This window comes from Zalophus californianus, chromosome 3, assembly GCF_009762305.2.
Source record: "Zalophus californianus isolate mZalCal1 chromosome 3, mZalCal1.pri.v2, whole genome shotgun sequence".
Taxonomy (NCBI): Eukaryota; Metazoa; Chordata; class Mammalia; order Carnivora; family Otariidae; genus Zalophus; species Zalophus californianus.
In genome coordinates this window covers 55,507,927-55,535,248 of record NC_045597.1, presented here as the reverse complement: position 1 = coordinate 55,535,248, position 27,322 = coordinate 55,507,927, and the positions used below count along the sequence as shown (strand labels likewise).

Sequence of the window (27,322 nt, the reverse complement as noted above, 5' to 3'; positions counted from 1 at the left end):
TTGAAGAAAACACTTTCAACATAACCACAGTTTTCATACAGTGAATAAACAATCTAATATATGCATTTCAATCCCCAAAAGGAATTATCAGGTATTATTTTCAAGTTAAAGAACACTAACCTCTTTAATCTCATGTAGTTTTCACTGGCAGCAGGTCGGCATTCAGCTCTTTGTACCACTATTCCTTCCAATGAAAGTTTATCTTGAATGGAAAAGAAAAAAAAATTAAATGTATTCAGAGATAACACTGATCATTTTCAAGAATTTACTTTGACATAGTAGCCACAGTAATGATGATTAGAATTAAATGTAATAATAAAAACCAAGGAAACTTGTAAGTTTATAGTAGCATCATTAGTCAGAATAGAGAAAAACCTTACTCTTGGCTAGTAAAAAAACTGAGCTTGTCAAGTTTGTTTACAGGGCTGCTGCAGCCCCTTGCCAATAACAACCTTTATATACTATCTCTTTCTAAAGAGGGTGGCCTAATAGGGCATAAAGTCAAATTTCAAAAATGTGAAGGGAGTGGAGACTACATATCTTTGGCAGAGAAGTAACTTCTGAAAACCCAGCTAGTCTAACCCACTAAAATCAAAGATAATATATATCTGTATGTGTGGGTGAGCGCACACACACACATGTATGCAAATAAAATTCTAGGATACACTGGGACTAGAATAGCTAGTCTAGAAAATACTATAAACTGGGCAGGTCATTGTCTAGGCTCTACTGTGTACCAGTTCTGCCTGCTAGTTGCTCTGACTTCTATTTTCCAGCAGATTTATTAACTTGGGTATGTCCAAATTAGAACTTTAACTGCTATGGATATTTGTCCAAACAGAAGGGCAATTTTTCCTACCATTAGTAAGAATTCTTATGGTGACCCTGACACAAAATTCAAGAGAAACCGAAAAGGTAAACAAAAGTTAGCACTTACTGTATGACTACTAGGCACCAAACATTGTGGTAAAGTCACTTTACAGACCTTATTTTGATAGTACATATATTATCCCATGATGGCACCAGCTCTCCTACAGTCTGGAAATGTACAACTATGGTTAGGAAGCTATGGTTCAGTCTTAATTCCATGAGAATTCACCCAGGTTTTGAGAAGAGATTCAGGAAATCCTTTGGCTCATCAGCAATGCATTTAGGATTCATCTCTTCAGGGCAAACGACTTCATGCATTCCCCTAACATTAACTAAGTGCCTACTATGTAAAGGGCACCATTTAAGTGTTTGGAATCAAAGATGAGTAAGACATGGTACTCTTTTCAAGAAGCATACAGTTTGTCGGGGGGGGGGGGGGGGCGGGGAGATGCAGATAAACAGATAAATGGACCAAAATGTAGAGTGCAGATAGTACCACACCCACATGATTTATATTAGAAAATCTTCCTAATGGTGACTGTTCTTGATTTTGTCTCTAAAGTCCAGGAGACTCCTTACTGTAGCCCATAACTCTGAATGCATGTGTAATCCAATAGTTGAAGAGTCCCTCAATGCAACATATGCAACAAATCTCAAGTACATGCTATCAGAGTTCTGGAAAAAGCAATGATGAGAAACATGCCTACCTTATACCAAAACGTCAGGAAGGAAACAAAGCCATAATTATTTTATATTAAATTTAAATGTCTAAAAATAATTTCCTCTTGTTAATGAATTTAGTAAGATTGAGATTAAAATCTGAATTTCCCAAATCTTATATTTGAGTTTGTCTTTCCACTGAAGCTGAAAGTTCTATCTATTAATGAATATGGTCTGTAATAAACAGCAGTGGTGTGCAAATGGGTGCTTTCAGATGCCTTTAAGGTATAATGCAGTATTTTAATACCTTTCCCCTGAACTCTTAAGCAATGTTTTGAAGAAGAAAAGAAGCATGATTAGTGGAAAGAGTATGAAAACATTTTCCAATGAGGCTTTAAAAAGTGTGTGAACGCTTTAAATCTTGAATAGGAGCACTTTGTTGGCCCAGTTTAAAAGACCACAAATACTTGAAACCCATCAGGAATAACACAGATGAATAAAACATGGCTCCCATCCTTAAGGAGTTCAGAGTCTAGTGCAGCCATTCAAATGATTTCTGTGACAGAGATTCTTAAAAAGTACTGAGGGCCCCCACTGAGCTTTTATGTGGGTTCGTATCTCTTGCTATTTATCATATTAGGAAATAAAACTAAGAAATGTTTAGAAATCAGAACTGAAAAAGGCAAAAAGTCTTGGTATTATTATGAATAATAGTTTTGATTTTATAGACCCCTTGAAAAGGTCTCAGGAATCCCTCTACCCAAGTGTCCAGATCACGTTTTGAGAGCTGCTGGCCTAGTAGGAAGCTATGACAGGTATATAAATCATTTTAATACAGGAGAATCACTTTTAATAGACCTCTGCTTACCCCACTTCTAGGTTACCAACGCTCTCAAGTCCCCTCTTTTAAATACAGTGACAGATGCCCATAGCTTGCCCATAGTGGGTAGTTAGGTTCATCTCTAGTACTCCCACACACTTCTGCTCTAACTATATTAGAACTTGTTTATGCTAGTTTTATTGTTAGTAATTATGCAATTCGATTATATATTATATAACCCCATTAATTATGAGTACCGGGGAAGGAGATGTTTCTATGAAAACCAGGCTTAATGCTTTGGCAAGACTTAATATAAAAGTAAGTTGCTAAAAAAAAAACTGTCAAAGTAGGTACTGGAGAGATAACAGGAGACTAGAAGAGAAACATAAAAGTCTAGAAGGATTCTGCATTCGTGTTGTTTCCATGTCTAAATTCTTGCTCCTAAGAAGCCAAAATTGTAAATCTAGATTACGGGTTGCATACTCCCAAGAAAGAGAAAGCAGATGCTCAATCAGCATATTATAGTGAAATCAAAGGCCTTATCCTACATGTACACTGGTAGCTAAACATACATCTTAACCCTTAAGGTAAAATGTTTAAGGCAGTAGGAATGCATATTAATATCATTTTATGATACTCTACTTTGAATCTACCTGACAGACTACGGTTCTTCCCTATGGGCTGTGGGACTCCACTGCATAAAGAAAAATTTTTTAAGGGTTGTAAGACAGACACACAGGTGAGACAGAAGGACACTGAAGGTGGTGGGAACAGAGTGAACAATAGCTTTTGTCTCCTCCCTCTTTCTCTGTGTGTGTTTATCCCTCTCTCTGAATTTCAAACTAAGGGACCCACACCAGAATTGGATTCTGGGAAATATTCCAGAATCTTTTCTAAATTTTCTCTCCCCTCCACCCCCGCCTTTTTTTTGCTAGATCCATTTACTTACTGGTTTCTGTTACTTGTAACCAAAAGAATCTTAATGAGTATGAACACACACCACTGGTAATAGTATTTTATTTATCTATACCCTATCGCCTACTTTCAGAAAAAAATTGAGAGAAAATTTTAAAGGGCAAGTATACAAAACACATACCATAAAAAAAAAAAAAGAAGAGTTTCTAGTTCTGATTCTGTCTCTAAATAGTGATAACATTTTGGCAAGTCTACTTCATATCTCTCAGCCTTGGCATCTACATAATGAAGTTACTGGGATATCTCAGATCTAGTTCCAATTCTCTTTCACTTAAAAATCTGGCCTTCTCTTCCAACTGGAGATGTTTTATCATTTCATTAGTGTTTACTTTGCACTTATATTTTCTAAAAGACTTAGATATAATTAAATTTTCTTTAAAGAGAAATTAGAAACTTTCTGGGAACAACAACAACAAAATGTCGAGAAACCTCTGCTCTAAGCTAGACCTTCCTGCTCAACTGAGATAGACTATGTTGAAGAAGTCAAGAAAAATAACAGGCACTTTTTACAAGTTTAAAGGCATGCTTAGTTGAAACAAGTTATAGTAATAAACAAGCAGGGAGGGTGTTTATTAGCATTGGCATGTAATTAATGATAGCAGGTATGTTGGGCATCAGGAAATTATAGGCATTCATTTCCACAAGGCCAATCTGGATCCAGTTCAACGTGGAGGCCTTTAAGAACATTTCCAACTCCAGTTAAAACACAGATAAGTGGGCTAGGACCAAGACTTTGGACTGTTCCTTATAACTTTTGAAGCTACTTGTGGTTCTCGTTTATATCACATCTGTGTCTATCATCTGGAAAATGACTGAAGAAAAAATATTTCCACAGAGCAGGTGAATTTAAAAGGTAAACCATTTTTAATATTCCTACTAGTTTCCAATCTTTTCATTTAAAATCTTTTCATGTTAGTTTTTTGCCTGTGGCAAAAGGCCTATCAATATAAACTACTTGGCATCTTAACAAACCAGTTAGGCAAACTTGCAATCTCTTTATTATTAAGAAGGTGATCCTTATTCTAGTCAAATTTGTGAACTGATTTTCTAATCTCCATTTAACCTTCAAAAACTTTAGGAATAAAAGATCATGTTCAGATTTCAGTAAGACTACAGGGTTACATGGTTATTTACCTCAAAAGTAACAAATGAGCAATCATATACATATTACCCAAAGTTATCTCTCTATGTAATATGTTTTCATATAATAATTCAAATTACAAATATGCCTAATACACTGGAAGTTCCCAATTCTTTTTTTTTTTTTTTAATTTTATTATGTTATGTTAGTCACCATACATCACTAGTGAGGGGGCAGAACTGGAAGTTCCCAATTCTAACCAAATACTGAAACCATATTTTGAGGACTAAACCTAAGATTTAGAAAACATCTCAACTTCCTCACTCATAGTACTACTCAACTGTTCACCTATGGACTAGAAGAAAGAAGGCTGTATTACATTCCTATACAAGGGACACTGTAATGCTGATAAAAAAGTATCTGTGATTGACAAGAGTGGTTGCCCAGGAGTAGAGAGAAAACTGGTTAGCTAAAGTACAAAATCAAAGATGAAGGCCTTGGGGCACCTGGGTGGCTCAGTCGGTTAAGCCTATCTGACTCTTGATTTCGGCTCAGGTTATGATCTCAGCGTCATAAGATCGAGCCGCATCAGGCTCCAGGCTTAGCGGGAAGTCTGCTTGAGATTCTCCATTGCCCTCTACCTCTCCCTGCACCGCCCCCACTCTCTCTTTCTCTCTCAAATGATAAATAAATCTTAAAAAAAAAAAAAAGATGGAGGCCTTAAAGGCACAAAGGAATCTGGACTGTTCTATCAGTCTACAGAAGCCATAACAGGCTTAATTAAAGAAATAACTTAGTGAATGAGCCTCTTAAGAACAAATATTTTTGTTTTAATGTTTACAAAGCAAGTCCACAAGTTATTTATTGCTCCTCCCATACGTCAGATTACAGTGTCCTTTATGATTGTTACATCATATATATAATTAGCCAATACAAAAACCTCTTTTTTTAAAAGATTTTATTTATTTATTTGAGAGAGCAAGAATGAGAGAGAGAGAGAGAGAGAGAGAGCACATGAGAGGGGGGAGGGTCAGAGGGAGAAGCAGACTCCCCGCTGAGCAGGGAGCCCGATGCGGAACTCGATCCCGGGACTTCAGGATCATGACCTGAGCCGAAGGCAGTCGCTTAACCAACTGAGCCACCCAGGCGCCCAATACAAAAACCTCTTGAATACAGATGTGGGCATGACATTTTAATGTATAAACAGACATAACCCCTAATCTCAAAGTTGCTTTTAAGAATAAGGGGCTGGATAAAACCTGGAAATAAAATACAGCTTTATAAAAAACATGAAATAATGCTGTGTTGTAATAATGGAAAAGGGCAGGAAAATCCTAATACCATAACATTTTATTTTAGTTAGACTTTCCTCAAAGGGTGCAATCCAGCTTTGGCTGCTGCACTTGAAATTAGGGATAATTTAAAAACAATAGCAAAAGTGATTAAATGGATAAGAAAAACAAATCCTTCCAGGAAAGATTAAGTCTCCAAAGAGAACAGACTTTCACTATAATGCTCTACTATTAAATAGTGCCAAACACTGTACTGGTTAAGATGAGTGATACCAAGGAAGAAAAATACAGACCCTTGCACTTAGAAAGACTGCAATATATAGTTGAGGGATACGATATTAATGAAATACTTATAGACGATCCAATGGCACATATTTTTAAATCAACTAATATGATTCAAGTTTCATTAATTTCAGCTTCAGGAACTCCTGTTCTCTTCACTATGTTTAATTGGTAACAGTAGTGATGCCATACACTAGTTTAGTTCTTTATGAATTTCAAGATACTTTGTTAAGTATCCTCACAACTACAGGGTAGAAATTATGTACCCACCATTAAGAACTCCTCTGAGATAAGTTCCCTTTCCTGAACTCATTGATTTCCTTAATATGGTGGTTCTTCAACTCTGCTTGATCATTAGAATCACCTGGGGAGCTTTTTAAAAACTACTGGGCCCAAAGCCAGAGATTCTATTCTAACTGGCTTGTGAGGAGGGCAAGAGATGGTGGTGTTTTTATGTCAGTAGATAATTCTAATACGCAGTAGCCAGAGTTTAAAACTGCTGCCCTAATATTGTTCCTCACCTCCAGGCCCTCTTTCTTCCTCTCCCTGCATCTCTATTAATTTTCTGGTGGTATGAAGATAGTAGAGCTCACAGAACTGCTCAAATATTTCATCAACTCTAAGACAGCATCAACTATAATATACGTTATTTTATATGCCACTAAAACAAACCACTGCCATGATTTTAAGACATAAGATTTTAGAAATGTTAGGGCACCTGGGTGGCTCAGGCGTTAAGCGTCTGCCTTTGGCTCAGGTCACGGGATCGAGCCCCGCATCGGGCTCCCTGCTCGGCGGGAAGCCTGCTTCCCCTCTCCCACTCCCCCTGCTTGTGTTTCTGCTCTCGCTCTCTCTCTCTCTGTCAAATAAACAAAATCTTTAAAAAAAAGATTTTAGAAATGTTAGATGGGAAAAAATGTGCAACCCAGAAGGCTTCTCCGTCCCTAATTTACAATCACTGTACTCCCTAAGAAACTGCACTTGCTCCAATGAACCATCCTACCCTGTCCTACTGCTCAGGCCCCCGTCTCTCTCCTCCACACACCTCCCCATACAGACCCAAGAGGATCTAAAGAAAAAAGGATTAAAAAAGGAATGGTGAGTGGAAGGGCACAGCACTTAGGAAGAGACCTTTTTGGTCATGGACTTCTTTTTTTCTTTTTTACAGATTTGTTTATTTGAGAGAGAGTGCACAAGCAAGGGGAAAGGGCAGAGAGAGAGGGATGGAATCTTCAGCAGACGCCCCACTGAGCGGGGAGCCTGACAGGGGGCTCCATCCCACAACCTGAGATCATGACCTGAGCCAAAATCAAGAGCTGAAAGCTTAGCCCACTGAGCCACCCAGGCACCCCTGGTCATTGATTTCATAAAATATTACCTTTACAAGTTTTCAAAGTCATGTCCCTCATTTTAAGATTGTAGACAGTGGTTATTAACATTTTAAAAATATCTTCTTTCCAAGGCGCCTGGGTGGCTCAGTCGGTTGGGCGGCTGCCTTCGGCTCAGGTCATGGTCCTGGAGTCCCGGGATCGAGTCCCGCATCAGGCTCCCTGCTCGGTGGGGAGTCTGCTTCTCCCTCTGACCCTCTTCCCTCTCGTGCTCTCTGTCTCTCATTCTCTCTCTCTCAAATAAATAAATAAAATCTTTAAAAAAATAAAAATCTTTAAAAAAAATCTTCTTTCCAAAGAGAAGGCAAAATTCCATTTTGCCAAACAGCACTATAAAAATGAGTTCTATACAATAATATAATTGCAATGTTCATTTGATGGCTCATGAAAATGCTTTGCTCTGTCCTCATCTGGTTACAACAGAATTTTCCAGTGAATAATAATGCATGGGTTACCCTCAAAAAAGAGAAAATTCATTTTAAAAAACTTAAATGACTTCTGCTTATGCAATTATAAAACACTGCTTTCCCTGAAACACTTATCTCACAAAGTATATTTAAAATATAAATTGATAGGATTTGTAAGTTGTTTTCAAAGTCATCTCTGTAATTAATGAAAAGCAAAGCAATGTGGGATGGAATTTTGCTTGAAGTTCTCACTTATTCCGTCATTTTTATTTGTGCTCCTTTTAATACATAGTGCTTTATTCTTTTCTATACTCACAAATGAGGCTTAAAGGTTTGCCCATATAGCAAAGATTCCTGGGCTTCTCTGAAGACTCAGTTCAGCACTACAAAACATTCACAAACATATTTATCTGACTAGAATTACCTAGCCACATCACCTTCCTATCAGAGGTTATATCCAAAGATTCCTAGGGGGATTCATGTACCCTGCATGGTTGTTTAGATACTGTGGCCAATCAGCTCCATAAGGCAGGGGAGGCAGCCCTTGTATTAGTACAATCCCAGTACCAGACAACATCTAATGCAGATGATTTTGTATTTCGAAACTAAACTAAACTTTTGGCATTCAAACAGAATTAGATTAACATGGAAAAATCCTTGATTCTTAAAATGTTAATACATTACACTGTAATTTATTTTTATTTTCAATTAATTTTTATTTTTTAACACAGAGGCTAAAGTAAAATAGTCATAGCTGAATATGGAAACAAATGTTTCTCATATTAAATGCTATTAACAGGAGACTATGAAAAAGAGGTAAGCCACACATTAAAAAAGAGAGACTTACCTTGTGAAAGCCACAGTTCAAAGCAAAGAGGAATCAGAGGACATAAAAGTAAGATGGCCAAGGGTTAGCCAGATTTGGGAATATGAACAGATTAAATTATCATCATGGAGTCAGGTAGAGGTGGGCATCATATTCAAGTGAGAAAGACAGACCCAGATCAATAAGCTTGAAAAAATGTGGCAAAGTCCAGGACACAGAGTGCCAGATTTAAGTAGAAACTGACAGCAGCTGCACTAGCTGTAGTTGCTTTTACTTTCTTTCTAAGGTAATGGGAACTAATCTTTTTTAAGAGATAGGCAGAACACCTGGAGATAAAATCAACCAAAAAGATCTGGTATAGGTGGAGACTGTGGAGGCAGAAGCACAATGTTCCTATTTTATTTTATTTTATTTTTTTAAGATTTTCTTTATTTATTTGAGAGAGTGAGCGAGAGAAGGGTGTGTGGAGAACACGAGTGGGGGAGGGGCAGAGGGAGAGGGAGAAGCAGACTCCCTGCAGAGCAGGGAGCCCAAGGTGGGGCTCGATCCCATGACCCTGGGATCATGACCGGAGCCAAAGGCAGACGCTTAACCGACTGAGCCACCCAGGTGCCCCCAATGTTCTTATTTTAAAGGCAGCTCCTAAGACCAACCCTATTCCTTGAAAAGGAATGTTTGAATTTCATAGAGGAGTGATATGTTGAGCTTAAAGGGGGATCATCAAATCTTGGATCTTCCAACCAAGAGAGATTACCTTCTTGGTGAAGTTCTACTTCCTTCCATGGCATATAAATGAAGCAAGCATATATTATGAGGATATCCTGTGTCAATCATGGCAACGACAATGATCTCATTTTCCATCAGGAGCTGGTAGATAAGATGGAAACTCCTCCCACTGGCCTGGAGTAAGTTCTGCCTCATGCAGGTAGTGGAGGATTTAGCATCATCATATTAGTGGAAGATTTTGCTAGAATTCGTTTAGGCACTGGGCCTAACTAATGGATTGACTTATACCAAGAACGTAACAATGGTACTGTTTAAATCCTCAAAGTTGGCTCTTTTATTTGTGTGATTATAGAAGTTTAAGATAAAGGTGCTCGAATTCTAATAAAGGTCTAGGGTGCTGAGTGAAAGCAGGGCCCCCCTACCCTTAAAAAACAAAAAGCCTTCTGTCTGCAAAGGAGACACAATCCTCAAGTCCAGTGGTCAAGTGGATCTAAGTGAGCTAATCTTTGACATGTGGGTTAAGCCTTTTTTTTTTTTAAGATTTTATTTATTCATTTGAGACAGAGATAGAGCAAGCAAGCATGAGCAGGGGAGAGACAGAAGGCAAGGGAGAAGCAAGTTCCCCGCTGAGCCAGGAGCCAGACATGGGGCTCGATCCCAGGACCCTGGGATCATGACCTGAGCCGAAGGCATTTGCTTAACCAACTGAGCCACCCAGGCGCCCCTGGGTTAAGCCTTTTGCTGAAACTGTTGAACTGATTAACTGCAGTTTATATCTGCAGCAATGTGGAGAAAGATAATCACACCATGTTTTCCTTGGCATAGGTACTAAAGCACGATTTTTATACTCTTAGGGCTATGTGGACCTGACTGACAATATCCAGGACAAGCTTTCCCCACCCTCCACCCACCCAAGCAGGCAAATACAAACTTAGAATAGAATAAAGAAACAATGTGGCTTTCTTGTAAGGGGCAGGTGTACCACAACAGGCAGCAGTGATAACAAGCCCCTGCAACTTCTCTAAGATGCAATCATGTTACTTTAAAGGGGATGATGTGTCTTTTCTAAGTCTTTTCTAAGACTGCAAGTTGGGGGCAGCAGGACACAAAAGTGCTAGGGATTCCTATCAACTTCTAGTCAGGCACTAAGACAAAGCCTCCGTTACACTCCTGTTGCCTGGCCATGGGGGTGGCAAACGAATCATACATGTCAGGTGTGCAGAAGCCAAGAACACCAGAGTGAAGTCTAGAGTGAAAAACAAGGGTCAGAGGCACACACTGGGGTGGTTCTCAGTCTGTCAAGGCAAGCCAGCAGAAACAAAGAATAAAAATCAGGGAGCAGAAGCCAGAAGTGAGTTAGCAAGTGTAAGGCAGCCCTGGAGTGATGACTGTAGAGGCAGCAGTCCAACCTGCAGTAGCCCTGCCTCACCTTCCCATCCTGGGAAGCACTAGCTTTATTTCCCCCATGACGGCTTCTACAAATGGACCAAACAGGATGTAAGGAAGGCCTAGTATTACATGGTATTCTACTACATCACCTGATTTAAACGCACAAAACCTGGGTTCCATTACTGTACTAGTTATGTTCTATTGATTCTGATGTTCATAAAGTTCATTTAAAGAGGACTAGGCCTATCAATGAAATTATTATGCCTTTGTTGATTCTGCTTATAATATGGTGCAGTGACTATAAACATATGAACCCCATGCACTTCCAAAGTTGTACCAAGAAAATATATTCAATATTTCTTAAGTCTGACCCATAGAAAAAGACTTGAATCCAAAACAACAAAATCAACACACACATGAAACTGTTAGAATACGGGGCGCCTGGGTGGTTCAGTGGGTTAAGTGTCTGCCTTTGGCTCAGGTCATGATCCCAGGGTCGTGGGATGAGTCCCGTGTCGGGCTCCTTGCTCAGTGGTGAGCCTGCTTCTCTCTCTCCCTCTGCCTGCCGCTCCCCTTGCTTGTGCTTGCTCTATGACAAATAAAATAAAATCTTAAAAAAAGAGAAACAGAATGTAAGAGTAAACTCTTCTTAAAAGATGCAGGACTGAGAGGAAGGTTTAGTTCAAGTGCCGGCTTACCATTAACAAGCTGTAAAGTTCTAGATAAAACACTAAATAAAAACTCTCTAGAATGTAATTTTATTTTTGGTAAAATGAGGAGGTTGAATTTTATGGTTTCTGAGCAAAAACTCAGCTCTAAAAATGTTTATGCATTAGATTTTAGTTTAATTTCAATGGACTTTTGATAATCTCAATGATCAAGATATTACCTGCTATAATTAAGGATATCATTTTTTATATCTGAAGAAAATCTAACATTGTTTAGAGAAAATACAAGGTAATAAGCATTTCTAGAAGACTCTGCTCCAATATTTCCACCAACATACAGCTGAATAATTTAAAAATACCTTTAATGTAATAGAAGTCAATTTAATATTAAATCTAATTTAATTCTGATAATAATGTAGAGTTCCTCAGAATAATTTAGCAGATAGACCAGTCAAATAATAGTGTACAGGAGAAAATGTTCACACTTCTTACCACTGGGCCTTTAAACTCTAGAAATAAAAGCTCAGATCTCTAAAATGCTTTTTGGAAGGCAAGTTACAAGGGAAGGAGGAAAGAAAAAAAAAAAAGAAATGGGAAAAACACCAGACTCAACACTGTTCCAGTTCCCAAAAAAAAAAAAGCTGTCTTTGGCCCCTTTGTGAACAAGGCGGGGGGGGGGGGGGGGGGGGGGGGGAGACCAACAATGGAAAAAAAAAAACAGTGAAATTTACCATGACACCATTTTATAGCAGGTATTCTGAATCTTTTATCTTCTGAAACACATGCACGTGTGTGAAAGCACGCACGCACGCACACATGCACGTGCACACGCACACACGTACACACGCAGTTACAGTACTTCCTATAGCAGCCCAAGTCTTTGTTCAGCACTGGAGCAGCTTTAGGGCAAAAGAAGCTTATGAATTTTCCACAGGAAATCTTAACCAAAAAGAAATGTAAATGATTACTGCAAAGCCTGTATATTTGATGTTTTCCCTTTAGGGTAATAAATAAATAAATAAATTAATTAATTAATACATTAATAGACTCTTCTGTTAAAGGGCTTTAAGAAAATTTTTTCTCACATGCTAAAAATCCCCAAATCAGAATTACATGCAAATCCAATTAAATTCAAGTGCAATATCACAAATAATAGGTTTAAATATTCTCATTTGGGTCTCTAAAATGACTACACCCCTGTGAAATATGTGACTTTTTATGGGAGAAAAGTTTCTATACACCTACTTCCTTTCTTTAGATTTCCTGTTTATGATTTACTTTAAAAGATGATACTAATTCAATATACATTACTCTCCAAAAGTTAACAATATTATTCAATATTAAGCTTGCCTGATTGAGCAAACTTCAAAGACATTTAGAAATGGAAACACGCTCAAACTCAGCTGGAGAATTAAACGTTTGTAATTGCTTAACTGCTAAGAGGAAATTCAATTTATTCTGAGTAACTCTTATTATTTCAAAGAATATACATGAAAATCTTTAAACAACAAATTCCTTCCCCGACACAGTTAAATGCAAATTATCTTTTTTTTTCCCCCGTCTTACTCCAGAAAGCTCCCGCACACATAGCTGATACGCCACCTACTGCAAAACCGAGCTGACAGCGCAGGCGACGCTGCCCGCATTTCCATTCCATCACCAGACTGGGGCTGAATAAAGGCGTGCTTGTGTGGTAGTGTTTCTTTTTTAAAAATCTCAAAGCCAAGAAGAACAGGCTGAAATAGCATTTTCAAAAATGGAGCGTAAAATAAACAGAAGAGAAAAAGAAAAGGAGTATGAAGGGAAACACAACAGCTTGGAAGATGCTGACCGAGGAAAGAACTGCAAATCCACACTGATGACCCTCAACGTTGGTGGATATTTATACATTACTCAAAAACAAACACTGACCAAGTACCCAGACACTTTCCTTGAAGGTATAGTAAATGGAAAAATCCTCTGCCCGTTTGATGCTGATGGTCATTATTTCATAGACAGGGATGGACTCCTCTTCAGGCATGTCCTAAACTTCCTACGAAATGGAGAACTTCTACTGCCCGAAGGGTTTCGAGAAAATCAACTTCTTGCACAAGAAGCAGAATTCTTTCAGCTCAAGGGACTGGCGGAGGAAGTGAAATCCAGGTGGGAAAAAGAACAGCTAACACCCAGAGAGACTACTTTCTTGGAAATAACAGATAACCATGATCGCTCACAAGGACTGAGAATTTTCTGTAATGCTCCTGATTTCATATCAAAAATCAAATCTCGCATTGTTCTGGTGTCCAAAAGCAGGCTGGATGGATTTCCAGAGGAGTTTTCAATATCATCAAATATCATTCAATTTAAATACTTCATAAAGTCTGAAAATGGCACTCGACTAGTACTAAAGGAAGACAACACCTTTGTCTGTACCCTGGAAACTCTTAAGTTTGAGGCTATAATGATGGCCTTAAAGTGTGGTTTTAGACTGCTGACCAGCCTGGATTGTTCCAAAGGGTCAATTGTTCACAGCGATGCACTTCATTTTATCAAGTAATTACCTGTGTCATGAACAAAGGCAACAAGCATGCAGCCAGCAAGCTTCGGAAAACCACAGCATCAAAGGCATCCCGAATAACGTGTGCCGGGCCAGCTCTGTACTCAGAGCCCTGCTGCTAATCAATTACTGTGAGCTAAGGGTATGTAAATTCTATTGCTAAAGATGTCCTTCTCAAGGGTGTTCCTGCTGATCAGACTCTTACAATGAAAACAATGATGTTCTATATATTGTAAATAAAGACTGAATGCTTTTGCTATTTGTTTATTTCCCCTGAAGCTTTCAATCAGAATGTCTTGGGTACTTGCACAATGAACAAGCATGTACATTATCTATCATTCATTTAAGTAAATGGTAATAAAATATGTTAAGGGGCTATAAGATTTAAAATCTTTTCTATAAAACTACAAAGAAACTGAACTGGTAAAAATTAACTACTGAGAGCAAAAGAAATGTGCAGATGTACTAAATAAGACAGAGCTCTAGTGAAACCAAATGTAATTGTTAAGAAGGTATTAAAGTTATTGATTTAATTTTAATGGCAGACACCAAAAGCTTATTCATAGTTCCTGTATTTCATACTAGAATTATAGCTGAATTGACATATTGCTGAACATTCCTAGAAAACTGCGTAATGACAATAAAAAATAAATAAAAGCACTACTAGCTTCTTTGCTTGTATTAATAGTTATAATAAAAAGTTACATGTGTCACTTTCAAAACAAAGAGTACCACTTGATGATTTCACACAGTACTATGCATTGATGCAGTCAACTGGCAGGCTACAGTAACCCTGGCTGGTCTTGCAAGTGACAAAAATCAGTAAATTCATTTCTTTGCAGGCTGAGCTCCAACACAGCATGGACAACTTAGCCTTAACAGCTTATGTGGTATCAAAATAATAAAGGAGTTCATTTTCAGAACCATCCTATGAATCCATTTTTCAAGCTCAAAAATATTAAATGAGCCACTAAACATTACTCTTACGAAAGAACTTTATTCTTTTCAATACCTATTCTGATGCAAATCTCAAATTCACTGAGTTGTGTTAATGTCTTTAACCTCACGCTAAATAGGAAGTTATAATTGTTTTATTTTGGCTTCTCAGTGAAATAATGCAGAAACTTAGCTCTAAATTTGAGTGCATTTCTTCCCTCCCAAAGAGCAGCTAAATAATTTCTATGCCCCTCATTTTCTTTAGCTTCTAAGAATAAATTATATCTTAAATTTGCTCCTTTAAAATCTAACCATTAAAACAGGTAACTAAATCTTAATCTTAATAAATTTAAATCCTGACTGAGGTTACATAAATTAGCATATATGCCAAAAGTTTGCTTACACATTAAAAATTTAGAATAAATTAGCAGCAAAGCTAATATTCATTCTCAGAACTGACTTCCACTTACAAAATCAGAGGTAATGCAAAAGTTGCCTGCACATAGTAAATATTTTAGAATCTATTATAAAGTCCTTTTAAAAATCCACATAAAAAAAAACACCAAAATTCCATATCAACCACACAATCTTCTTTTATGTATAATGGGAAAAATGTTTCTAACAAAACATCAAATTATCTCTTATGTGCTTTAACATGGCTTCATCAGGCTTTAAAGGAACTATGAAAATGGAAAAATATACTTAAATCTACTTCAGAACAGTTCACTGTAATTGAACTGTTTACATACCTCTCCAGCTTGTGAGTTGACTTTTCCTTGGCATTTGGACTTCGGTAATGAAAAAAATGAGAATGATTTAATGTCAAAGCAAGATTTTGTCTAACCAAGATTTCATTGCAGATAATGAGAATAGCCCTGACATATCTTTTTACAGGAGATATCACTGAACAAATCTCCTTAGAGGTAGTGTGAGTTTTTGCATGAATTCACAAAAAGAATTTAACTGTTCTAACAAATTATTACAGATGGAAACTACTACTTAAAGAAATCTGTCATTCATTTTAATGTATGTCTCTAAAAGAAATCATATCTGGATGCATTTAACTCATCCTCACACTCTTGATAGATCATAATATTCTAAAACAATTTAATAATCTAGAAGGATATTTGGCTAGATTAATTACTCTTGTACAACTCTTTATACATGTACCTTTTTAAATTCAGCTAGTTGCATTTGGATTTACATAGCCAAGTGCATAAATACTGTGTTGTTAAGTATACAGAAAATATCATTTTCAATTTTCCCATTTCTTAAAATATTTAGAAATACTTTCCATTAAAAAAGACTCAAGAAATCATACAAAATGTCAACCATAAGTCAGAGTGATGTTGTCATATTTTTCTTTGCAGTCAATGAAGAATTTCTTCCTTAAAATTCTTCTCACAGAAATTATTATTCTCATTGCTTTACAGAATAAATCACAAAGTGACTCTTAATTTTCTTTTTCCCAAAAGAAAAGTAATAAAAAATAGTTTACTTGCCACAAGCCAAACATACATACTCTTGTATTTGGAATTATCCCATGCAATGCCTCTAGCACTGTCTTTAAAATATGGAAAGTGAAAACACAGATTATAGTGTACTATATTTCTAAAATGTATATGGCTGTGTGCAGAGCAAATGAAACACTTACTGAGACTTTGCAAGTAAGAAAGATGACTACCATCCCATACTGAAGCTAATAATACTAATGAAGCTTGTTATTATTTTAAAAGAAATTTCTTTATAGTTCAACTGCTATTTTAAAGAGGATATTAAGCGACTGCCTTCGGCTCAGGTCATGATCCTGGAGTCCCAGGATGGAGTCCCACATCGGGCTCCCTGCTGAGCAGGGAGTCTGCTTCTCCCTCTGACCCTCTTCCCTCTTGTGCTCTCTATCTCTCATTCTCTCCCTCTCAAATAAATAAATAAAATCTTTAAAAAAAAAAAGTAACGCTTATTGTTTCATTACATGCCTGACCAACACTACGAACCTACGTTATCTCAATTAATCCTCACAATGACCCTAAGAAAGGTACTATAAATCTTTCCTTCTTTCAGGTGAAGAAACAGAGACTTACGAGGGCTAAGAACCTAAGATCATACAGTTATTAAGAGGTAAAAGTGGAACCAAGACTTGAAACCCAGGTATACTAGCTCCAGAGCCAGCAGGAACTGTGTCTGCCTTTGCCAGCCACTGACATCTCTAACACTTAGAACCTGGCATAAAACAGGCGTTCATGAAGTATGTGCTGAATACAGAGTGCCAAAACCCAGGTTTGCCTCACTTGATAAAATCTCACAATGCAGGTACTCATAAATGTTGAGTGACAAACTGAACTATGGGAAAGCAAATAGTATTTTTAATGTCATGTTGGGTCATTTAAAGAACATGAGATGAATCATCTCACAAGAGTAAAGGATATCCCAAATTTGTCTATTAGTAAATCTAGATTTTCATCAAGTTTGCGGAAAAGGAAGTTAACTTTTTAGGATTTGTACAGTCTGCAGAATGGACATATTATGAAGAAAAAATACGGCACACATGAGCACTGGAGTCAGGCCAGGATTCAAATCCAATTAACCTCCAGTAACCTGCTTACATGATGTAAGCAAGATTCTTAACTTCTTTGAACTTCAACATCCTCATAACAAAATGGAGATAATGATTAGTTGACACACCTTTTATAAGACTTAAATGAAATTCTAAATTATATATAAAGTGCCTCACCCACTACAGACTTTCAATAAGCACTGGTTATTATCTTATCCAGTATAAAGATATCTTTGACATAACCATGAATACCATGCAGAAAAATGCACATTTACATTAATTAGGCTTTCAACTCAGACATGAACAGAATGCAGAACTTTTAACAAATGCACACTTAATACTTTGATGAATAGTATAAATACAAGAATACACTTTAAATTGCTACAGGCCAACACAGTTTTCATTTGTATTGGTTTAAAAATACATATGGTGAGTTTCCTGGGACTTTTGTATTCTATCTTCATGTACAAAATCTACAAGAACAAAATAATCATTGCAGCTGTTTCATCAGCAGTATAAAACCAGTCAGCAGTAATATATGTGATAACACAATCTTAGAGATACCCCTATCTAATAAATTCTGGTTAAATGTCTTAAACTGCAATGATGTCAGTCAAGGTTAAAATTAGGGCATCTGAATCATAATTATCCTTCCTAATAAAGCAGAGATGTAACATGGACTATCCAAAACAGCATGCAACTTAGAAATTATTTGTATTTAGCTCTGAAATATATATGGCTACTTCTGCAGCAGACTGGTCTTCCTAATCATATTTTGCTTAAGCTAATATTAAAATTAATTTGCTTCTGTTAACAAGCACCAAGGGAGTGGTGATAAAGGAAAGTGTGCTGGGCAGAGGGAAACATCTAGGATGAAATTTTAAATTTACCTAAAATAATTTATGAAAAGGTGACGGTGTTCCTACTTCTTGACCAAAACACGCAATGGTTCAAGAGTTTCTCTCAAACAAAAATCACTGATATAAATCTCATAAGCTGCTATAAATGACCTCCATTTAATTAAAAATTTCCAACAATGCAAAAAAAAAATACAATGTGAGCAGGGCAGAGGGAGAGAGAATCTCAAGCAAACTCCCTACGGAGCACAGAGTCCCACCCAGAGCTCAATCTCACGACCCTGAGATCATGACCTGAGCCGAAATCAAGAGTCAGACACTTAACCAACTGAGCCACCTAGGTGCCCCATATCCATGAATATTTTTATAGAAACCCCTACAGAAAGAAAAAGGAAAGACTATAGCTATGTACAGGAATAATTTATTAATAAGGGTTGGGTGATTACTGGAGAGAAACACCAAACCAAAGAAACTAAAAGTCACAGGTGATTAATTTATAAAACAACAAAACCAAAATATACAACCACAGGCATTTATGATACATATATGTTTACTTGTTACAACGCAGCCTTGAAAATGGGCAAGATAATGTTGAAGGATGGTTAGCAGCTCCTCTCATTAGACTAGGCCAAGACTTGGCTTAAGATACTGGAAGATGCCCAAGTTAACCAAAAGGGAATCCAGTCAGTCTGGCAAGTTTGCTGCAAGAAAAAACTAGGATAGAGAATCCATTACTGAGACATGTTGAGCCACAACCACAGAAAGGAAAGGAGGTGACTGATAGGTCAGGGAGTAAGTCTAACCAGGAAAGAAACCTCTGTGAGCCAAGAGATTTTCCTCATTCAGGTACAGAATAATCACTGAGTAATTCAGAAGAATAGCTAGCTCCCTGGGAATAACCACCAAACTGAATGCTAAAAATGAACTAAAAATTCTTCCATGGGAACATCTAAGAAAAAGTAGAATATCTTTAAACAACTGGGGGGGGGGGGGGCGTTGGGAGGTGGAGAGGGTATTTATATAAAGTAAGCAAAGGAACAACTTCACAAATTTCTGAGATATAGTCAACTTTTGTACTATACCCCCACCCCCACTTAGGGGGTAGAGGAGGAGTAAGAGGGTGGACAGAGAAAAGCATAATTCTCTTCTGCTTCCCAGTAGTATCAAACAATTAAAAAAAAATACTTAGGATCAAATAGCATCTTGTATGCTCTGTTTTAGGGTCTTGAGAGGAAGTGAAGAAAACTGGGAAGGAGAAACACAGTCTGAAAAACTGAACTGGTGGAAGCCGGCAGACCAACATGGCCAATTTCTTAGGAGCAGTAAGGCATGAAGAGTTACATAAGAAGCTATCTCCAGACAGAGAGGGGCCTGAGGCTTTAACCAGCAGGGCAGCCATTTGTTCCCTAAGGAGCTAGTATTCTTATCTTCAGTTTTCCAAATTAATAAACTTGTGGTAAACTACTCAAATAATTAGACACCTCCCCAAGAACATGTCAACAGAAGGATGAAGAAGAGCAACTGCTGGCTTTTTTTTACACTGAAAATACTAGAGCACTGATGCTAAAGCTCACATACTTTTTCTAAAAAAAATCAGATAAAAAGTGACCCAAAGGCCAATAGTGGTGCGTTTTTGTTCAGGTTATACAACACGATCTGTTGATCTTTTAAGAGCAACACACACTCACTCACATATTAATAGATTTTATATTTACTTCTAAATACATAGTTTTTGTATTATATAGCTTTAAAAGATAAAATATGAAGTTATTGTTGCTTAATACCTTATTTTACATAGCTATCTGAGAGGCAAATTACTAATAAATCCTTAGAAGATTTAAACACAAGAATACATACATTAGGAGTCCACTGGAAAAAGTATTTTGAAAATTGGCAAACTAATAAACAAAAGATGTCAGCTAAGATTAATACAGTTAAACAGTCCCAAATACTGCCTTGAAACCCAGGCATCTTTTAGCTTCTGGTCACTTATATGTACTAAATATAACCAAACAGGATGACGACAGATTGAGAAATATTCTTATTATAAAGCAATCAAGGAAGATGCCTGCTAACGTAGTCCCTACCAATCTTTTATAAAATCAAAGAGAAGGATAGGATCAATGGCATTGCTTGGTCAATCTTTCTGAACTGAGCACACACCTAACTAAAGCTGCTATTAATAATATCTTCTGCTTGGCTTCATATTAATGATAGATTTAAATTTTAAGTTACATTGTAATTTAATTACCATAGCAATTCACTTTCTTAGACCCTTAGTTTAAAAACTGGACATTTATTTAAAACTGTCTTTGCAGGGGTGCCTGGGTGGCTCAGTCGTTAAGTGTCTGCCTTCGGCTCAGGTCATGATCCCAAGGTCCTGGGATCGAGCCCCGCATGGGGCTCCCTGCCCAGCAGAAGCCTGCTTCTCCCTCTCCCGCTCCCCCTGCTTCTCCCTCTCCTGCTCCCCCTGCTTGTGTTCCCTCTCTCGCTGTGTCTCTCCCTGTCGAATAAATAAATAAATAAAACCTAAAAAACAAAAACAAAAACAAAAAAACTGTCTCTGCAGCCTAACACTCTCACCTTTGAGTCTACTGTTCATCTCTATTCAAATTCCTAGCTCATATTACAAATGAAAAATAGTAACAATAAATAATAAATATAAAAATAAAAGAATAAAACAAGGAAGAATAAAAGGACACTAATGTTTACTAAGCATTAACTTATGCCAGGCACTTTTCTTATTGCTATGTCTAATGTACAAATGGAGAAACTGAAGTTTGGCCAAGTATGTCTAAGGTTTCAGAGCTCCTAATGAGAGATTTTCTTTTTAAAGATTTTTATTTATTTATTTATCAGAGAGAGAGAGAGAGCACAGGCAGGGGGAGTGGCAGGCAGAGGGAGAAGCAGGGTTCCCACTGAGCAGGGAGCCCAATGCAGGACTCGATCCCAGGACCCTGGGATCATGACCTGAGCCGAAGACAGATGCTTAACGGACTGAGCCACCCACGCAGGCATCCCTCCTAATGAGAGATTGAGGAGGGTTTTAATTCAGCAGTCAGGTTCCAGAACCCACTCTCAACTACTACAACATAACATTGTGAATCTAAATTCTCCCCCTAGCTTTGAAAGGTAGAAAATTGTTTTTCCCCCCCTCCATCTATGAAAAAGAGTGTTCATCAAACAACCTTATAATATAAATGTGATTCAGAGGTAAGATGTTCAACTCACCTGGAAATTTTTTAAGAACAGTAGAGGGGCACCTAGGTGGCTCAGTCAGTTAAGCATCTGCCTTCGACTCAGGTCATAATCCCAGGGTCCTGGGAACAAGCCCCACACTGGGCTCCCTGCTGAGCAGAGAGCCTGCTTCTTCCTCTCCTCTGCCCACCTCCCCCCACTTGTGCGCTCTCTTTCTCTTTCTCTCTCTCAAAGAAATAAAATCTTAAAAATAAAAACAACAGTAGAAAGAAATGTTTACATATGTAAGTAATTGATACATTTAAAACACTCAGCTATTCATTCAAAGATTCCCCAGAAACCTCTCTGGGCCAAGCTTTTTTCCTCTGATTTCTTATTCTGAAGTAATAGTAACAACTCTCCTTAAAACCACTACTAATAAGAAAATAAATTCCAAGCTGTCATTAGTTGAAATATGTGACCCTTTCCTTTTTGAGGCAGCCAGCAAGAAGAGAAGGAGGTAAATAAAGAACTGATGCCATATCTCTTTTGTTTTTTGATGACTATATATGGCAAGGACCACTAAAAAGACTGACAATCTACCAATAGAAAAATATATTTTTTTTTTAAAAAAGTCATGCTTTCCACATCACTATATCCTTCTAAAGAAAATATTAAAATGTGAAAAAACAATTGAACAATTTTATTGCATAAAAATTTATTAAAGCAGTACATTAAAGTAATTAAGAGGCCTCAATTATATAAGCACACAGAAATAATAATTCAATCCACTTCACTACAAACACATAAAACTAAAAAAAAATGACCAATCATTTTTCACATGATTTAAGCCATACTGACCAAATTAAATCAGAGCTTATAATTAAGACAAAATGTACTTATTAAAAATTATATTTCAACATCAGAGGAAATAAAGACGAGAAGCATGGAGAGAAAAATGTGGTCCAACAAGTAAATCAATTCTTCCATAAAAGTGTTTAGTCAGCTTTAAAGTAAACATTCATTAATTGCCTAGAACTCTTTGAGGAATAAAAAATATATGTAATTTATCTTCTATATATAAAATTATAACTATATATCTAAGACACATAATCTTGAGTCTAAAATGGAGACAAAAATTCTACAATGAAACCGGAAAAAAACTGCACAGTTTTTAAAAGCCGTTCATGAGCCCTTTTTAAAAATAAAGGGATCTAATTTGGAAATCTAGACAATATAAAGACACATGAAAATAAATAATTCAGGAATAAGATGGCATGATCAGAAAACTAGAAAAAAAGCACAAAATATTTACAGCTAATACTAAGGCTAAACAGCAGTGGAATTAGCTGTGGAACAGAATGTTAACCTTTAAAGCCTCAATAAAGTGAAAATGTAAATGGTAAAAATTGAGAAACTGCATTTTGAGGGAAATAACTTAATTTTTCATAAAAAGGAATTAACAAGTTTGTCAAAAAGTGGCACCTGGAGTTAAAAAAAACAAACATAATGACTCGAACACCTTAATTCCTCCCCTCTCACACCCATAGCCTCATTCCCCAACTACAGAAGCAGCTCTTGGGAACGCATATTTTTTTTGTGGAAAAGAAGCATTTGTTTGACATTGAACAATTCTTTCCATTCTCTTTCTTCTGTTACTTCAAGTAAATTAACCACACTTGTTCCTATTCCCTATAATGGTGGCCTAAGTTATTTAGATCAAAGCTCCCACTGAAAACAACTATAAAAGCTGAACAAAATCTTAAAAGTATCAAAAAGACCACAAGATAAGTAATCACCAATCTCCAAATATAGGGAAAACAAGAATCTGTGAGGTCATAGGTCAATCCAGAGAAAATGAGATACCCTATTTAGACAATCTCCCAAAGAAAGCAGTGGGGAAAATAAACAGAACTCAAAATCCAGAGCTGCACAAGGTGGAAAGCATAACAGGAGTCTCTTACCATAAAAAATTAAAATCCCAAAGGACCATACCCTCGAGGTTAGGGTAAACGGGACATGGAAAAGTCCACGATGAATCATAACTAGGATGACCACAGGTCCTAATTTCCCAAGACAGTCTGGTTTATAACACTTCTTTTTACCCTCAAAAATGTTCCAGTTGGGCGGTACGTTACATGGTCACCCTAATGATCAACTGGTTTCAATCATCTGGCTACCCTACCAGAAAAATGTCAAGCCTTGAACATGGTTTAAATGTGGTCACCTGTCTCTGCAGGTGACTGCCAAAAACTCCTCCATCCCTATATAAGGAAAATTCTCAGAAATTCAACAAGAACCAAACAGGACATCTAGAAATAAAAAAATATAAGTAAAATTTAAACCTCCCTGGATGAGACTAGACATAACTGAAGAAAACTTCAGTGAGCTGAAATATAACATAGCACAACAGAGCATGAAAAGAATAAAGCTGGAAAAATCAGAAAAGAGACATAAAAGGTAGAGTGAAAAGGCTGAACATCTATTTAAAACATTAGTTTAATCAGAATCTCAGAAGGAGGGTAGAAAAAGAAATGGAACAGAGGAAACATTTAAAGGGATGGTGTCTGGAATTTTTCAACTGCAGGAAAATAGCAATCAACAGATAAAAGAGGCTCAGTGAATCCCAGACAGCTTATGTAAAAAGAAATCTCCATTTAGCCATATTAAAACTGTAGAAATTAAATATAAAGAGAAAAATTTTAAGTAGCCACAGAGAATAAAAAGATTACCTTCAAAGAAGCAGCAGTAAAACTAAGCAGAATTCTCCATGACAAAAACAACTGAAGGCTGTGACTATCTTCAATGAGTTGAATAAAAGTATCTATCAGCCTAGAATTTTATACTCAGCAAAAACACAAATTACCAGTATCAGGAATGGAAAACGAAGGCATTATTACAAATTTTATGGACATTTTAAAAGAAAACGAGTGGAAATTCATTCCAATAATTTTGACAATTTAGATAAGATGAAGAAAGTCAAAATTCACCAAAATGACACAAGAAGATACAGGAGATACAAATAGTCCTTATAAATAAATCAACTTCATGTCAAGAACTGAGAAGGGTCTAACATTTCACCCAAGTTACTCACAAACTAACAAGTTATCCTGCCACAATTTCATAGATGCCAACAGAAGAGAAAAGACTCCTAGGCCAGGGGAAAAGGATTTTATTATTCACCACAAAGCAGACAGCATGATTTTTACATTTGTATCCAGTTCCTTTTGCCCCTATCTGCCCATGGCAGCAACCTAGAAGAGGCTCAGGTAGATAATACGTACACAAACGGTTTGTTATCACAGCTGAGGAACCCCAAGCTTAGAAAACCACCAATTTCTTATGGAGGCTGCCCACAAACCTAACCCCAAACTTTTGCCCTGTAGAGAGACCCTATTTCTGTATTTCAAGGCTTGTTATACATTCTTAAAAGGACAGTCTGAGATAAAAGTTGTCACAGGAGGTGTAGAAATGCTATACAGATTTGCTCCCCAACTCCATAATTTAAAAATTGCCCACAAAGAAAATTCCGTTTCCAGTTAGACTAATCAGTGAATTCTGCTAAATAGTTAAGGAAGAAATATACCCGGTCTTACAAAAACCACCTTCGTAACAAGAAAAGGATCACTTCCCCAACTCATTTTATGAGTACAGTATAACCTCAATACCAAAACTTGATAAAAACATTAGGAGAAAGGAAAATTATGGGCTAATTAAATTCATGAACATAAATGTAAAAATAGAAACAAAAGATAAGCAAACTGAATCTAGCAATATTTAAAGTATTATAAATCAAAGCCAAGTTAGAGTTATTCCAGGAATGGAAGTTTGATTAGCAATTTAAAAAATCAAGATAATTTTCCACATAAATATATTTTATAACATCAACAGATCTCGATACAGAAAAAATATTTGATTAAATTCATCATTCATTCATTGGCATGCTTAGCAAATTAGGAAAAAACAGGAATTTCCCTAATCTGATGAGGAATGCCTACCCAAAACAACCAACTAACTAGAATCTACAGCAAACATTAAAATGAAATGTTAAACAGACATGACCCCATCACTACCCCCAACTAGTACAGTAAGGCAAGAAAAAGAAAGAAAAGGTATAGTATTTGGAAAGAAAGATGCAAAACTGAGGTTTTATTTGCAGAGTTTATGATTACATAGGTATGAAGTTTTTAAAAATTTATAGATGAACTATTAGAATGAATAAGGCAGTTGAACAAGGTTGAAGAATACAAGGTCAATATTAAAATTCAATTGTATTTCTATATATCAGAAACAAAGTGATGACAATCTTTTAAAAGAGATACTTTATACAGTAGTGTCAAAAATATCAAATATCTAGAAATCATAAAAGTATGTAACTCTTGGTTTCAGCTCAGGTCATGATCTGAAGAGTCCTGAGATGGAGCCTGTGTTGGGCTCTATGCTCAGCAGGGAGTCTGCTTCAGAGTCTCTTTCCCTCCCCCTCTGTCCCTCCCCATTGTGTGCTCTCTCTAAAATAAATAATCTTTAAAAAAAATTAAAGACCTCACAAATGTTCATATATTGCAAAATCAATAAAAGATGTTAATTTTTCCTAAGCTGCTATACAGAATGATACAATTCCAATAAAAAATTAAACCAATCAAGTGCTTATGCAAGATAAGCTGATTCTAAAATATACATAGAAATGTAAAGAGGCCAAAAATAACCAAGATACTCCTAAAGAAAAAGATGGCAAGGGGCTTCCTGTCCTGGATATCAAGACTTAGTATAAGATACAATTGTTTGGCATAGCATAAGGATAAATGAATCAACTAATGGAACAGATAGAGGAGTCTAAAAACAGACTTCTGCTTCAATAAATACCTATGGCAAAGGTGGCAATGCGTAAGTGAGAAAAAGACAGTCTTCTAAAATGTACATGATATTCATCAATATTGAGGAGAAATAAAATTTGACCCCTATCTCACACCATACAGAAAAAACAATTCCAGGTAGACTATAGATCTAAATATGAAAGACAATACAAAAAAGCTTCTGGAAAATGATGAGAATACCTTTATGATTTTGGGCACTGCAATGGGACACACAAAGCACAAATCATAAAAGACTAAAAAGTGGAATGCACCAAAGATAATAACTTCTGTTTACCAAAAGACACCTTTAAAAGAATGAAAAGGTGAGTAACAGAATAAGACACTTGCAACCCATATAACTAAGGGTTATACCCACAATTTATAAAGAATTACAACTCAAAAAGAAAAAGTCAACTCAATAAAAAATAGGTAAGAGATCTCAATAAGCATTTCATAAAACAGGAAATCCAAATGGACAATAATGAAAAGGACTCAACTTCATTAGAAATCAGGGGAATGTCAAATCAAACCACAGTAAGGAATCACTACACATCCATTTTTAACAGTTAACCTTAAAAATAAAAATTGGGGACGCCTGGGTGGCTCAGTCGTTAAGCGTCTGCCTTCAGCTCAGGTCATGATCCCAGGGTCCTGGGATTGAGTCCCACATCGGGCTCCCTGCTCAGCGGGAAGCCTGCTTCTCCCTCTCCCACTCCTCCTGCTTGTGTTCCTGCTCTCACTGTCTCTCTCTGTCAATAATAAATAAAATCTTAAAAAAAAAACAAAAAAATAAAAAAATAAAAATTGGACTATACTACTGGAGAAGAGTTAAAACAAAAAACCCACACTGCTGATGGGAATATAAACTGGTATAACTCCTTTGAAAAACAGTTTAGCATTATCAACTAGAAGAAAAAATAAATACAAAGCCCACACTTAGGAATATGCCTTTTAAAAATGTATGAACCGAGACAACTGTACAAAAATGTGATAGCAGCACTGGTAATGAGCCACAAATTATAAAC

The 27,322-nt window shown here is 36.7% G+C and overlaps 2 protein-coding genes across 2 annotated transcripts in view; one reads left to right on the top strand and one right to left on the bottom strand.

The window, feature by feature from the left end:
* Positions 1 to 27,322, bottom strand: part of GTF2F2 (general transcription factor IIF subunit 2) — a 151,436-nt gene that overhangs the window by 69,760 nt on the left and 54,354 nt on the right. The window contains exon 5 of the mRNA XM_027591217.1: positions 121 to 202. Within this exon, the coding sequence (XP_027447018.1) occupies positions 121 to 202 (82 nt within the window). The remainder of the gene's footprint in view (positions 1 to 120; positions 203 to 27,322) is intronic.
* Positions 12,997 to 16,756, top strand: KCTD4 (potassium channel tetramerization domain containing 4). Its single transcript, XM_027591216.2, has one exon. It carries the CDS (start codon positions 13,141 to 13,143, stop codon positions 13,918 to 13,920), a length of 780 nt encoding a protein of 259 aa, XP_027447017.1. The 5' UTR covers positions 12,997 to 13,140; the 3' UTR covers positions 13,921 to 16,756.

Excerpts from the sequence above, each read along its gene's own strand:
- KCTD4 (XM_027591216.2), top strand. The coding sequence starts at position 13,141 with ATGGAGCGTAAAATAAACAGAAGAGAAAAAGAAAAGGAGTATGAAGGG.